We start from the raw sequence: 16,476 nt of genomic DNA on the forward strand, positions 1-16,476 counted from the left end.
CTGCAACTGACTCCCTGCTCAGCAAGGGGTCAGCTTCTCCCTTTGACCTTCCCCCCTCTCATGCTCTCTTTCTCTCTCTCTCAAATAAATAAAATCTTTTTTTAAAAAGCACACATGCTAAACAGTTTTCTTACAGTACATCTGTATCAAGTCTTATAACCTATAAAACAGTTAACTTCTACTTAAATAAAACAAAACAAAACCCTACAATAAAATTACTTTAAGTTAGTTTACCTGAGCAGTTTCTATTTTCAACTTGTCAATACTGAGGGTGTTCCTCTGTAATCTACTGGCAGCCAGTGACAGAAGCTGCTTCAGAGTTTTAATATCTTTTTGTACTTTAAGCATGGCTTTTGAAGACATTCTACTAATTTCTTCTTGTACCTGTTTCTGTTCCTTCACAAATTTCCTAAAAAGATACATAAAACTGAATTCTAAAAAAATACACCTTTGGTTTCCTATAGGAAAAAAGTATATTTACTATAGGCTGGTCAGAGTCCTAGTGTTTTTTAAAAAAGAAATATTAAAAATTCATCCACAGTTCACATGCTTTTTTCAGATTAACAATAACAGAATTTTAATTCCCATTATTCTGTTTTGTTTATAAAAATACTAACATTTTTATCCAAACCCAAGTTAAAATGTTTAAGAGGAAGAAGAGATGTTCCCCTTAAAATAGATTCTAACATTCTTCAACATGATATATCTAATTACATTTGACCCACTTACTGGAGGTTTTCAACATCCTGGCAGATGACAGGAGGGAGATTTTCATCCTTCCGTGCTTTACTATCCCTAAGAAAAATGCCACAGATATATTAAAGTTATTGAGGTTATAAAAAGCTGACAGCTGAGTTCCACTACGTAAGTGTTAAAGGGGAGGAGGTAAAACAAATATTCCCCATTTATAGCTCTTATGGTTGATTTCAAATCTCTTTATAAAAAACTGTTGTTTCCTGACCTTTAAAATAGCTTTAATAATTCATCTGACAGGGAGATTTCTCTTCTAAAAGGACTGGCAACTATCATAAGTACACATAAATGCATCTGACCAAATGTTTAAAAAAAATTAGAAAATACAAGAGATTAAATATTGAACTAGGTTCCCTTGGCTCAAAAACTCTATGACTGACCTTTTATTTTGTTCAAAAATATCAAAGCATTCATTAAAGAAAGTCTACAAACTTCTCATAATGAGATTCTCATTATATTTTACTTGATTTTTATAATTTCAACTTATTCTTCAACAAAATAAAACCTAGGGATAGACTAAGGGAATCATAAATATTTAATGAGAATAGGAATAGGTGAAATGTGGCATGCTGTAATGCAATTATGAGTTAAAATTCAGTCACAGATCTGCTACTACTTCCTTGATAGAACCTGAAGCAAACCTCAGTCTCTTCCAGCTTTCTCATTTATGTAATAGGGCTAAAGTATACAGAAGATATTTTGGAGGCATGAACTTGATCACTTATTTACAAATGTTTTATCTAATGTAATACAAATTAGGTGAGAAAATGTAATTGCTAGTAAAAATAGTGATCTTCTAACCTATATGATGTATATAGATAGAGGCTTTTCTCCCTCTTCATCATCAGAAAATAAATGGGACTAGTATAGTAGTTTATATAGAAAAGGTATATATACGTAAAACTGAGCATAAAGTATTCCAGAAAGAATTGGTTAGAAACTTTCCTAATGATTAAAAATTAAAGATCTGACCTTCCAAAATCTTTCCAGAGCATGTTTATTATTTTATTTTAGACAAAAACTGATTCAAAGAATTTTTCTTCTAAATATCTATATAGTTTCATTTACTTCCAATGATACCACCTGCCTATAAATTAACAAATAAAATTCTTCAAATAAAATACTTTAAAAGTTAAATTGTAAACTTACTCTGGTCTTGTTCCTAGAAAATTCAAGAAGCTTTATGTAAAAACAGGTCATTTAACAATGTATTCCAAATTCAAGTTTTAATTTAACACAAACTTAGGTATAAATAGAAACTTCTAAGCATTTTATGGACAGACTCATAGACATCATGTGAGGTCACTTGTCACAAACTCCAAACAACATACTATGGGGACATGTTTGTATACACATAAACAGATAGTTATGTAGCTGATTTGTATCTATTTCTTTCAAGGGCAAGATTCTTCCTCTTTCAACTATCTTCTATGAAAAATATTCTTGCTTAGCACAGTTGACCTCCTGCAAGTTCTACTGTATGCTTTCTTAGGTTCTATCAGTTTAGAATACTAAAATATGTCAGACTACCTGGATGTCTCTAAATATTTTACAAAAGCAGCAATTTTTTAAGATGATGTTTTTAATGTGTGCAGATAGATCAACAGCTTTCTCATGAACACTTATTTAGTGGTTATCATTATTAGTGTATGTCTAAAAGTAGAAAAGTAAAAATGATCCGTCAGCAAAATACAGTGACTCACTTTCTGCTTTTCCAGAATTTACTTCACACTGCAAAATAAGACCTGCTTAATGAAGAAAATACAGGAACACACAAAACTTCATCCCATCAGAGAACCTTAATGGTTCCTCTTTCAACCTGTTTTGGCACTTACACACACATTTTTAAACGTGATCAGGATGACCGTAAGTTATGTTCACGTATTTTCTCAGGATGTTGAAATTAAGTCTTTTTCATGTCACTTAACATGATTTTAAATGACCCCAGAATACTGATGACATAGCTGTATCAGAACCTTTATGCCCAACCCTCTTCTTAACATATACGCATTTACTATATAAACAATGCTGCTACAGTCAATGCCTTTATCTCCAAATACTTGTGCATGACTTTATTTGTATTCCAAAAAAAGAGGAATTTATAGGTCAAAGATTACATCAAGGAAAACTGACGTATTATCAAACTGATCCTTTAAAACAACTGTTCCAATTTATCTTCCCACCTACTACGAATAAGTAATTTTTCCGTCACACCCTCAACAACAATGTACATTTTTCTAAAACAATCACTGCCAGTACATAGGTGAGAAATGCCACTTCATTATAATCTAAATTCATATTTCTGACAGTACTAAGTAAAACATTTCAAATATTAATTAGACAAGTCTATTTCTCCTTTAGTGAATGGTCTATTCAGGCTATTTGAGGTATATCTGAGGTATGTTTCTCACTGACTTCTAAGAGCTATTTCAACATTAAGCATATTAATTATCTCATACATATACTTTATGTGTCTATTTCTAAAATGAGACCTTAATTTTAAGATACATCTCAATTTCAGATGTTAAAATGTGAAGGAAAAAAAGCATCTAAACATCAAGTATTTTACTTCCAACCTGTCCTTTACCTTTTGCCTTTGTCCATAGGGTTTCTTTTGTTTACCTTTTTAATCTAACTACAATTTATTTTTCCTTACTTTGTATTTTGATATTTCTCTTTCATAGTTTAACATTTCTGAAATTGATATCCATGTTCTACAGATGCAAGCCTTTGACTGGATGAGACACAGTAAGATAAAGGAGGGATTTAATTTTTTTCCCACAGACTTCAACTTTTTATTCATTAACGTACTATTTTGCTCTCTCTGATATTCCATTTTTATTATATTTACAGAAGTTTATATACACACAAACCTGCATATATAAAACATAGGCCTGTTTTTGGCCTACCGTGAGCCCTGACTAGTCCATCTAGCTTGGCATCTGTAATACTGTGGACTGCTGTGAAAGCTCACTGTCAGCACTCCATCTCTGTTCCTGCCCTCCTGCACATTATCTTCCACATGGCTGTCAGATATGTGCCAAACACGTATCTCATGTCATATTATTCACATCAAAACCCTAATGGGTCTCAACTGCCCTCCATGTAATTACAAAACTCTTTAAGATGACATACACGGCCCTTCCCTTTATGACATCTGGAATCTGATCTTCCCATGCTGCAGCTTGCTAGTTTTCCAGCAGTTCTTCAAAAGAGTAAAGATCATCCTTGTCTCTAGATCTTACTCCATGCTGCCCCCACTTATAGACCACTGCTTCCTACCCCTCTTCATCTATCAAACCTAATACAGCAGGTCCAGGCTAACTGATGCAGCTGCTAGGGAAACAGAGAAATCATTTAGATTAATAAAGAACCCCTTGACACGTATAGCAGGTTAAAAGGAACTGGATGTGGTATATCAGGTCATGTGCACTTATTCTACATACTCCTTTTGTTCAACTCTGAGGCACAACACAAGAGGAATACAATGGGGGAAGGTGGAGTGGTGGGGGGGCAGGGGGAATGAAGGGAGATTAACTCCATATATTTCTCTTACTCCTTTGTCTCAATCAAGTCTTTCAAGTGGAGCCTAAAAGCAATTACAGTAGAGAACCAGTTTCATAATAAAAATCAAAGTAGTTCAAGGGTACCAGACTGCTTCAGCTGATTAAAAAAATAAGCTGCTAAAACATCTAAGATAATTTCTTCTAATTTTGATGCAGCTACAAAGAAAACTAAGTAAAAACAAGAGACAGACCCCTATGTTTAAAAATCAATTTTCGGAGCACCTGAGTGGCTCAGTTGTTAAGCATCTGCCTTCAGCTCAGGTCCTGGGATCAAGCCCTGCATCAGGCTCCTGGCTCAGCAGGAAGCCTGCTTCTCCCTCTCCCACTCCCCACTTGTATTCCCTCTCTAGATGTCTCTTCTTCTCTGTCAAATAAAATTAAAAAAAAAGTAAAATAAAATAAAAATCAATTTTCATTCAAAGTTATCCTAAATTTTCTAAGTTTAAAAGGATTTTAGGATAGCCAGCTTTTAAAACAGTACTTCACCCTAGAATCGTCTACATAATAAAAACCACATTCAAATAAAAATTCTTACACAGATATATGGACACCTTTATCTGTTACTCATTCTAAGTTCTTCAGAGGATTCAAAGCAATATGTGAAACATGCTTTCATCAGAGGCAGAAGAGACATTGCAAGACAAAACAAAAAATCATGCACAGGGAATCAACAAAACTAAAACATCTTTCAAAATGAATCTGGACTGGTAATTTTTTAAAAAGAATATTCAGCATTGCAAGAGCACAGTGAGAACAGCATTTTCATACTGGCTGGTGGGTAATAAATTGGTAAAATCTTTCTAGAAAGTAATTTTACAATATTTACCAAGAGTCTCCAAAACTCTCCCTCTCTTTAAGCCAGTGATTCAGTTTCTAGGTATTTGTCTTAAAAAAATAATCAAAAATATGAACGGAAAATTTATAATAAAAACAAACACATAGAGAGCATTTACTATGTGCCTGGCTCTAATGAAGTCTTATAAACTGTAATCCTTGGACCAACAACGTCAAGTAGTTACTGTTTTTTCTCCCCACTTTACAGATAAAGAAACTAAAGCACAGAGGGATAAATAACTTGAACAAGGTCACAGAGCTTATCAACAGTTGAGGGGATTTGAGGCCAGATTTCAGCTCAAGTCTATCCCCTTGAGCTATAATACCACATTGCCTCTCCCCATAAAGATGCTCAATATGTTGATACTTCCTAGAATATATGAACTGAATACAAACACTAATAATGGAATGACGGCTGATTAATGATGTATCGATTTATAAAGCTGATTTAAGCAGCAATAAAACACTCCTAAAGAATTACTGGACTGACAAATATTGGTGATATAGCATATGAGAAAGAACAGGTTACAAAGCAATACAGTTGACCTTTGAACAATGCCGGGATTAAGGGTCCTAAACACCCAGGCAGTTGAAAATCTGTACATAATTTGACTCCCCAAAATCTTTACTAATAGCTTCCTGCTGACCAGAATGTTTGCTGACAATATAAAGTCTATTAACACACTCTTTGTATGTTATATGTACTACATACTGCATTCTTACAATAAAATAAGATAGAGAAAAGAAAATATTAAGAAAATCATAAGGAAAACACATTTACAGTACTCCACTGTTACTGGAAAAAATTCACATATAAGTGGACCTAACCAGTTCAAAGCATGTTGCTCAAGTATCAACTTATATACCATATATGTGTTCATGATCCCAACTTAAGAACATATATTAATACACACACTGATAGGTACATAACCATATGCATAAACAAAACTCAGTTTTCTATGAAAATAAAATCTTAAATACATAATACACAAAAAATTTGTGAGATATAAAGTAAATTTTAAAAGTAAAAACTTTACTACTGAGCATATAACTAAAAATCTTACTGACATAGAAATTTAAGTTACAGTTACAACAGAACATTACTTACTCTTTTTATCTGATGAGGTACTAAAATCTATACCACCAAGACCTTCATTGCCTGCAGCTGAAGTAGCTGCTGTGGTTCCCAAAGTCAAGCCTAAAGCATTCTGTCCAAGTCCTACAAATAAACCAAATATAATTTACAAAGTCTTTACAATGATTTTCCCTCAATGGACAAAATTCTCAAATGCTTTCAAGCTGGATCCCATTTTTCTTCATAATTGGTTTAAGCAAATAACATGGAATAAGTCTAAAGCTGGGATTTTAATGGTGTATGTAGTCTGGATAATATAATTTTAACTTCTTTACTTTTTAGGTAATTTTTTAAAGTATAGACACACAATGTCACATTAGTGTACAAAAGTGACTTGAAAAGTCTATACATGCTATGTTCACCACAAGTGTCACTACCCTATCTGTCACCATACAACCTTATTGCAGTACGACTGATTATATCCATCCCTGTGACTTATTCCATAACTGGAAGGTTGTACCAACTCCCCCTCAGCCATTTTGCCTTTCCTCCCTACCCTTTCGGGCAACCACCAGTTCTCTATATTTACGGGTCTATTAATTTTTCTTTACTAAAAAGGTCAGAGTTTATCTGTTAATTCAATAAATGTGAATATACTACTTGTTTTTTTTTTAAATCCTCCTGAAAAAGCAGTTTTAGTTTGTATATTTCCAGGTGAATACTTCTTGAGCATTTACAATGTGCATGTATATATGAAATTACTATGCTCTACACTTTAAGTATTTTACAATTTTACTTCTCAATTATACCTCAGGAAAGCTGGTAACAGATAAATAAATTACATAAATAAAATAATCCGGTAATGATTTATAAGATTTCAGCAAATCTTATAAATCTTATAAAGCAAATAGTTTCATTATTCATAAAATTTAAAGAACTGAGAGTTAGAAGCCTTACAGTTCAAACATCAAATTTCATACTCCCAAGCTTTTTTAAAAAAAATTTAATGAAAGAAATAGACTTCATTTATTTAAATACTACCTCACTGACAAAAGGAATTGAAGGGGCTAAACTACAGTTAATCTTAAGTCATGAATGTATGCTTGTAAATCAAGTAGCAAAATTTTAAAGACCATGCATTGGTAAATCATCTAAGTCCATCCATTACCAAGCTCACATAACTGTGGTTCTTTTTGGACAGATGCTATTTACTTTAAACAGAGGAAACAGTAGATATATTGAATAAAAGCAGGGGATATATGAAGAGTGGATTTAAATACCGACAATGTGAGGAGGAGTCAAGATGGCGGAGAAGTAGCAGGCCGAGACTACTCCAGCTAGCCGGAGATCAGCTAGATAGCTTATCTAAAGATTGCAAACACCTGCAAATCCATCAGCAGATCGAAGAGAAGAAGAACAGCAATTCTGGAAACAGAAAAACAACCACTTTCTGAAAGGTAGGACCGGCGGAGAAGTGAATCCAAAGCGACGGGAAGATAGACCCCGGGGGAAGGGGGCGGCTCGGGGGAAGGGGCCGGCTCCCAGCAAGCAGCGGAGCAACTGCGCACAAAATCAGGACTTTTAAAAGTCTGTTCCGCTGAGGGACATCGCTCCAGAGGCTACCCGGGGCAAAGCCCACACGGGGTCAGCGTGGCCTCAGGTCCCGCAGGGTCACAGAAGGATCGGGGGTGTCTGAGTGTCACAGAGCTTGCGGGTATTGGAACGGGAAAGCCGGCTACAGAGACAGAGCCGACAGTAAGCTCGCAGCTCGGGGTGACCTTGAACTGGTCGCAGGCTCGGTGAGCTCGGAGCACGGCCGGAGGTCAGGCAGACGGGAGTAACTGAGCGCGGTTCTCTGAGCACGCACTGAGGAGTGCGGCCCTGGGCTCTCGGCTCCTCTGGGCCGGAGACCAGGAGGCCGCCAATTGTATTCCCGTTCTCCGGAACTCTACGGAAAGCGCTCAGGGAACAAAAGCTCCTGAAAGCAAACCCAAGGGGATTACTCACCCCGGCCCCGGGGAAAAGCGGTGCAATTCCGCCTGGGGCAAAGACACTTGAGAATCACTACAACAGGCCCCTCCCCCAGAAGATCAACAAGAACTCCAGCCGAGACCAAGTTCACCTACCAAGGAGTGCGGTTTCAATACCAAGGAGAGCAGCAGAATTCTAGAGGAGGAGAAAGCAAAGCACGGAACTCATGGCTTTTTCCCTGTGACTTTTTTTTAGTCTTGCGCTTAATTTAATTTTTTTCTTTTTCTTTTTTTTTTTTTGCCTTCGGGTAAAAATTTTTTTTTATATGTTACCTTTTTCTTTTTTAACGACTTTTTACTAGTTTATCTAATACATATATTTTTTCTTTTTTATATTTTTCTTAGGTGTTTTCTTTTTTTTTTTAAATTCTTTTCTTTTTTTTTTTTATTGCTTCCTTTTTGAACCTCTTTTTATCCCCTTTCTCCTCCCTCACGATTTTGGATCTCTTCTAATTTGCTTAAAGCATATTTTCCTGGGGTTGTTGCCACCCTTTTAGTATTTTACTTGCCCCTTCATATACTCTTATCTGGACAAAATGACAAGACGTAAAAATTCAACACAAAAAAAAGAACAAGAGGCAGTACCGAAGGCTAGGGACTTAATCAATACAGACATTGGTAATATGTCAGATCTAGAGTTCAGAATGACAATTCTCAAGGTTCTAGCCGGGCTCGAAAAAAGGCATGGAAGATATTAGAGAAACCCTCTCGAGAGATATAAAAGCCCTTTCTGGAGAAATAAAAGAACTAAAATCTAACCAAGTTGAAATCAAAAAAGCTATTAATGAGGTGCAATCAAAAATGGAGGCTCTCACTGCTAGGATAAATGAGGCAGAAGAAAGAATTAGTGATATAGAAGACCAAATGACAGAGAATAAAGAAGCTGAGCAAAAGAGGGACAAACAGCTACTGGACCACGAGGGGAGAATTCGAGAGATAAGTGACACCATAAGACGAAACAACATTAGAATAATTGGGATTCCAGAAGAAGAAGAAAGAGAGAGGGGAGCAGAAGGTATACTAGAGAGAATTATTGGGGAGAATTTCCCCAATATGGCAAAGGGAACGAGCATCAAAATTCAGGAGGTTCAGAGAACGCCCCTCAAAATCAATAAGAATAGGCCCACACCCCGTCACCTAATAGTAAAATTTACAAGTCTCAGTGACAAAGAGAAAATCCTGAAAGCAGCCCGGGAAAAGAAGTCTGTAACATACAATGGTAAAAATATTAGATTGGCAGCTGACTTATCCACAGAGACCTGGCAGGCCAGAAAGAGCTGGCATGGTATTTTCAGAGCACTGAATGAGAAAAACATGCAGCCCAGAATACTATATCCAGCTAGGCTATCATTGAAAATAGAAGGAGAGATTAAAAGCTTCCAGGACAAACAACAACTGAAAGAATTTGCAAACACCAAACCAGCTCTACAGGAAATCTTGAAAGGGGTCCTCTAAGCAAAGAGAGATCCTACAAGTGGTAGATCAGAAAGGAACAGAGACCATATACAGTAACAGCCACCTTACAGGCAATACAATGGCCCTAAATTCATATCTCTCAATAGTTACCCTGAATGTTAATGGGCTAAATGCCCCTGTCAAAAGACACAGGCTATCAGAATGGATAAAAAAACAAAACCCATCTATATCTTGCCTCCAAGAAACACATTTTAAGCCCAAAGACACCTCCAGATTTAAAGTGAGGGGGTAGAAAAGAATTTACCATGCTAATGGACATCAGAAGAAAGCAGGAGTGGCAATCCTTATATCAGATCAATTAGATTTTAAGCCAAAAACTATAATAAGAGATGAGGAAGGACACTATATCATACTCAAAGGGTCTGTCCAACAAGAAGATTTAACAATTTTAAATATCTATGCCCCCAACGTGGGAGCAGCCAACTATATAAACCAATTAATAACAAAATCAAAGAAACACATCAACAATAATACAATAATAGTAGGGGACTTTAACACTCCCCTCACTGAAATGGACAGGTCATCCAAGCAAAAGATCAGCAAGGAAATAAAGGCCTTAAACGACACACTGGACCAGATGGACATCACAGATATATTCAGAACATTTCATCCCAAAGCAACAGAATACACATTCTTCTCTAGTGCACATGGAACATTCTCCAGAATAGATCACATCCTCGGTCCTAAATCAGAACTCAACCGGTATCAAAAGATTGGGATCATTCCCTGCATATTTTCAGACCACAATGCTCTAAAGCTAGAACTCAACCACAAAAGGAAGTTTGAAAAGAACCAAAATACATGGAGACTAAACAGCATCCTTCTAAAGAATGAATGGGTCAACCGGGAAATTAAAGAAGAATTGAAAAAAATCATGGAAACAAATGATAATGAAAATACAACGGTTCAAAATCTGTGGGACACAACAAAGGCAGTCCTGAGAGGAAAATATATAGCAGTACAAGCCTTTCTTAAGAAACAAGAAAGGTCTCAGGTACACAATCTAACCCTACACCTAAAGGAGCTGGAAAAAGAACAATAAAGAAACCCTAAGCCTAGCAGGAGAAGAGAAATCATAAAGATCAGAGCAGAAATCAATGAAATAGAAACCAAAAAAACAATAGAACAAATCAACGAAAGTAGGAGCTGGTTCTTTGAAAGAATTAATAAAATTGATAAACCCCTGGCCCGACTTATCAAAAAGAAAAGAGAAAGGACCCAAATAAATAAAATCATGAATGAAAGAGGAGAGATCACAACTAACACCAAAGAAATACAAACTATTATAAGAACATACTATGAGCAACTCTACGGCAATAAATTTGACAATCTGGAAGAAATGGATGCATTCCTAGAAACATATAAACTACCACAATTGAACCAGGAAGAAATAGAAAGCCTGAACAGACCCATAACCAGTAAGGAGATTGAAACAGTCATTAAAAATCTCCAAACAAACAAAAGCCCAGGGCCAGACGGCTTCCCGGGGGAATTCTACCAAACATTTAAAGAAGAACTAATTCCTATTCTCCTGAAACTGTTCCAAAAAATAGAAATGGAAGGAAAACTTCCAAAGTCATTTTATGAGGCCAGCATCACCTTGATCCCAAAACCAGGCAAGGATCCCACCAAAAAAGAGAGCTATAGACCAATATCCTTGATGAACACAGATGCGAAAATACTCAACAAAATACTAGCCAATAGGATTCAACAGTACATTAAAAAGATTATTCACCACGACCAAGTGGGATTTATTCCAGGGCTGCAAGGTTGGTTGAACATCCGCAAATCAGTCAATGTGATACAACACATCAATAAAAGTAAGAACAAGAACCATATGATACTCTCAATAGATGCTGAAAAAGCATTTGACAAAGTACAGCATCCCTTCCTGATCAAAACTCTTCAAAGTGTAGGGATAGAGGGCACATACCTCAATATCATCAAAGCCATCTATGAAAAACCCACCGCAAATATCATTCTCAATGGAGAAAAACTGAAAGCTTTTCCGCTAAGGTCAGGAACACGGCAGGGATGTCCCTTATCACCACTGCTATTCAACATAGTACTAGAGGGCCTAGCCTCAGCAATCAGACAACAAAAGGAAATTAAAGGCATCCAAATCGGCAAAAAAGAAGTCAAATTATCACTCTTCGCAGATGATATGATACTATATGTGGAAAACCCAAAAGACTCCACTCCAAAACTGCTAGAACTTATACAGGAATTCAGTAAAGTGTCAGGATATAAAATCAATGCACAGAAATCAGTTGCATTTCTCTACACCAACAGCAATACAGAAGAAACAGAAATTAAGGAGTCAATCCCATTTACAATTGCACCCAAAACCATAAGATACCTAGGAATAAACCTAACCAAAGAGGCACAGAATCTATACTCAGAAAACTATAAAGTACTCATGAAAGAAATTAAGGAAGACACAAAGAAATGGAAAAATGTTCCATGCTCCTGGATTGGAAGAATAAATATTGTGAAAATGTCTATGTTACCTAAAGCAATCTACACATTTAATGCAATTCCTATCAAAGTACCATCCATCTTTTTCAAAGAAATGGAACAAATAATTCTAAAATTTATATGGAACCAGAAAAGACCTCGAATAGCTAAAGGGATATTGAAAAAGAAACCCAACGTTGGTGGCATCACAATCCCGGACTTCAAGCTCTATTACAAAGCTGTCATCATCAAGACAGCATGGTACTGGCACAAAAACAGACCCATAGATCAATGGAACAGAATAGAGAGCCCAGAAATAGACGCTCAACTCTATAGTCAACTAATCTTCGACAAAGCAGGAAAGAATGTCCAATGGAAAAAAGACAGCCTCTTCAATAAATGGTGCTGGGAAAATTGGACAGCCACATGCAGAAAAATGAAATTGGACCATTTCCTTACACCACACACAAAAATAGACTCAAAATGGATGAAGGACCTCAATGTGCGAAAGAAATCCATCAAAATCCTTGAGGAGAACACAGGCAGCAACCTCTTCGACCTCAGCCGCAGCAACATCTTCCTAGGAACAACGCAAAAGGCAAGGGAAGCAAGGGCAAAAATGAACTATTGGGATTTCATCAAGATCAAAAGCTTTTGCACAGCAAAGGAAACAGTTAACAAAATCAAAAGACAACTGACAGAATGGGAGAAGATATTCGCAAACGACATATCAGATAAAGGACTAGTGTCCAGAATCTATAAAGAACTTAGCAAACTCAACACCCAAAGAACAAATAATCCAATCAAGAAATGGGCAGAGGACATGAACAGACATTTCTACAAAGAAGACATCCAGATGGCCAACAGACACATGAAAAAGTGCTCCATATCACTCGGCATCAGGGAAATACAAATCAAAACCACAATGAGATATCACCTCACACCAGTCAGAATGGCTAAAATCAACAAGTCAGGAAATGACAGATGCTGGCGAGGATGCGGAGAAAGGGGAACCCTCCTACACTGTTGGTGGGAATGCAAGCTGGTGCAACCTCTCTGGAAAACAGCATGGAGGTTCCTCAAAATGTTGAAAATAGAACTGCCCTATGACCCAGCAATTGCACTATTGGGTATTTACCCTAAAGATACAAACGTAGTGATCCAAAGGGGCACGTGTACTCTAATGTTTATAGCAGCAATGTCCACAATAGCCAAACTATGGAAAGAACCTAGATGTCCATCAACAGATGAATGGATCAAGAAGATGTGGTATATATACACAATGGAATACTATGCAGCCATCAAAAGAAATGAAATCTTGCCATTTGCGACAACATGGATGGAACTAGAGCGTATCATGCTTAGCGAAATAAGTCAAGCGGAGAAAGACAACTATCATATGATCTCCCTGATATGAGGAAGTGGTGATGCAACATGGGGGCTTAAGTGGGTAGGAGAAGAATCAATGAAACAAGATGGGATTGGGAGGGAGACAAACCATAAGTGACTCTTAATCTCACAAAACAAACTGAGGGTTGCTGGCGGGGAGGGGGTTTAGGAGAAGGGGGTGGGATTATGGACATTGGGGAGGGTATGTGTTTTGGTGAGTACTGTGAAGTGTGTAAACCTGGTGATTCACAGACCTGTACCCCTGGGGATAAAAATATATGTTTATAAAAAATAAAAAATTATATTAAAAAAAAATAAATACCGACAATGTGTGAAAAAAATATACAGCTAAATAAATGTCCATTAAAAAAAAACGGGTATCTTTAGTTAGCGCAACCATAAATCAAGCACTGACATGTGTCTAGAGCCTAATAAAAATTGTAGCAGGCCTAAAAACTCATTAGCAAGACACAAAAACATCCTCCACCTCCCCTTTCTGTTATTTTTGTGTTTTGCTCTCATAGGATTCTTTAGGAGAGATGTTTAAATACTTATCCTACAAAGAAATGTATGTTACAGTCATCCAGTGATTTAGTTATTAGGATATATTTTGAATTCCTACAAGGTGAGACTACAGTGACAAAGACAAGTATCTGAAAGATAATGCAAACCTGAATGCTACAAATTTTTACAGATTATATTCACCAACTCCTTTTTTCCCCTTCCACTGACCCAGAGTTTCTTCACTAAATTTAGTACCTGAACAGAGGACATGAAAGAGCTGTTTAATAGAAAACACTAGGTCATACTCCTTCATCTCTCCCACACGACCAAGTATTAGACACCTATGAGGTGTTGAGTAAAACTTCTGAAATCAAATAGCCATTATACATGAACATATGTATTACTGGAAATGCTATGATTTTAACATGTTTCAATGCCAAAAAATATGTTTTTCCTAACTCATAAATTGTTAAAGAGAAATTCTTGATATTATATTGCTATGTGAGATAATTATACAATGATTTCAAATCAGAGGAAAGCTCTTCTCACTCCTACATGGTATTATATTACATTATATATAGTATCATGTTTCCTCTATTATTCATTCATTTATATTTATATATAAATATATTTATAGTATATTTGAATACTCAAAACATCGACAGAATCCTTAACATGAAGGTAATTTCAAAATAAGAAAGAAATGAAAAATCAATCCAAGATGGAAAATATTAAGTATTCTCTGCCAATTGAATTGATACTTTAGTATTTTGCTTGACTATAATAAATTTAATACTTGTGTTCTAAAACCTTTTCTTCGAAGCACGCTAATACCCTTTCCTGATGCCTGTAATGGAAAGCCATTCTTTTTTTTTTTTTTTTAAAGATTTTATTTATTTATTTGACAGAGAGAAATCACAAGTAGACGGAGAGGCAGGCAGAGAGAGAGAGGGAAACAGGCTCCCTGCTGAGCAGAGAGCCCGATGCTGGACTCGATCCCAGGACCCTGAGATCATGACCTGAGCCCAAGGCAGTGGCTTAACCCACTGAGCCACCCAGGCGCCCCTGGAAAGCCATTCTTAAAACCTGGGTTTGAAAGGTCAAGTTGTTTCACAATGAACTTAAGATACCAAATGATCCAAGACTCTACAACTACCATTTATTGATAAATTTCTCTAGAATAGTTTATAGGCTCCTTAAACAGGCCCTTCTTTGTTTCTTTATATAGTCAGTCAATACTGAGAAGCAGAAAATTTTTTTTCTACAATATGGCTATGATATCCAATTATGCATGAAAACCATTATTTTATAATTCAGTTTTCATACTAACAAAACATTCAGGTTAAAGAGACAAAGTGGTCTGCTCAAAAGGTCAAAATACAGATAAAGTAAATTTAAATATAAATATTCACTATTTCAGAAAATGAATACCATTAATTACCTGATGTGGCTGTATTTGAACTCTGGAAAAGTGAACCTCCCAAATCAGCTAAGGCTCCCCCTAAGGAAAGGCTTGTTGATGGCATAGTAGTTGTAGCTGTTGTTCCACCCAAATTACTTAGGGTAAATCCTGTAGATGCTATAAAAAGTAAAACTGTAAGGCGTCAAAAGGAAACATCATTTCTAAGAACACTGGAGAAAATATAAAACATTCCCCACCACCACCGAAAAAGACAGCCCTCACATCCATGACAAAATTCCCTCTAGTTTTTCCTAAAAAAATACTTGCTAAAGATAAAATTACATATACTCAAGAATAAAGAGAAAGAAGACCGTATGGCAAATGCTAGTGATACAAATAAGAGTTCTAGGTAACACTAGAATGGTATAAGGTAACTGATTCCAGAGAATAATAAAGAGTTTTCAATCCAGGACACCAAATTCGCCTTCAAAATGGAATGAATCCTAAGGCAGGCAAGGCTGATGCAAATTCTTTATCCTTTCTTGTCACCAATATGCTCCTTGAAAACAAAGTGAATATTAATAGTTTTACATTCTACCTCTCACCCTGTCCCTGCCTTGCTCTGTAAACAGAGATCAACTTCCAGGATGGCCCCTGCTGCTTTAAAGCCAATGATGATCTTTGTAGGATCATAATTGCTGAGTGATTAAAATAAAAACTTTCCAAAACTGAAGTTATCTTTAATAAGGTGGATACCTGTACTCACTAGCCAAAAACAAAACAAAATTCAACCACAAAACGTGACTTTTTCCATTCTGCCTCACCTGCTGGAGTTGACGTCAGAGCAGATGAAAGAGTTAGACCACTAGTTGAGGTAGAAGTAATAGGGAGAGCAAATGGTGTGGCAGATGCGGCAGGTTTACTGAATCCTAAACTGAAACCTGTTGTAGATGCAGATGTAGTAGCTGGCGTTCCTATGTCAAACAAGCA

General features: G+C 36.3%; 1 protein-coding gene across 5 annotated transcripts in view; it reads right to left on the reverse strand.

Annotated features, from left to right (window-relative positions):
- LOC309865929 (nucleoporin p58/p45-like) overlaps positions 1–16,476 on the reverse strand; it is a 58,281-nt gene that overhangs the window by 31,577 nt on the left and 10,228 nt on the right. For 3 of the 5 annotated variants that reach the window (XM_082732944.1, XM_082732943.1, XM_082732942.1), the window contains exons 4-8: positions 16,311–16,460; positions 15,526–15,663; positions 6,262–6,372; positions 730–795; positions 235–409 (exon numbers count right to left, since the gene is read on the reverse strand). In XM_082732944.1, the coding sequence (XP_082589070.1) occupies positions 399–409; positions 730–795; positions 6,262–6,372; positions 15,526–15,663; positions 16,311–16,460 (476 nt within the window). In that variant the 3' untranslated portion in view covers positions 235–398. The remainder of the gene's footprint in view (positions 1–234; positions 410–729; positions 796–6,261; positions 6,373–15,525; positions 15,664–16,310; positions 16,461–16,476) is intronic. The other 2 variants (XM_082732946.1, XM_082732945.1) reach the window with 2 other exon arrangements.

Source organism: Mustela nivalis, assembly GCF_964662115.1.
Source record: "Mustela nivalis genome assembly, chromosome: 5".
Classification (NCBI taxonomy): Eukaryota; Metazoa; Chordata; class Mammalia; order Carnivora; family Mustelidae; genus Mustela; species Mustela nivalis.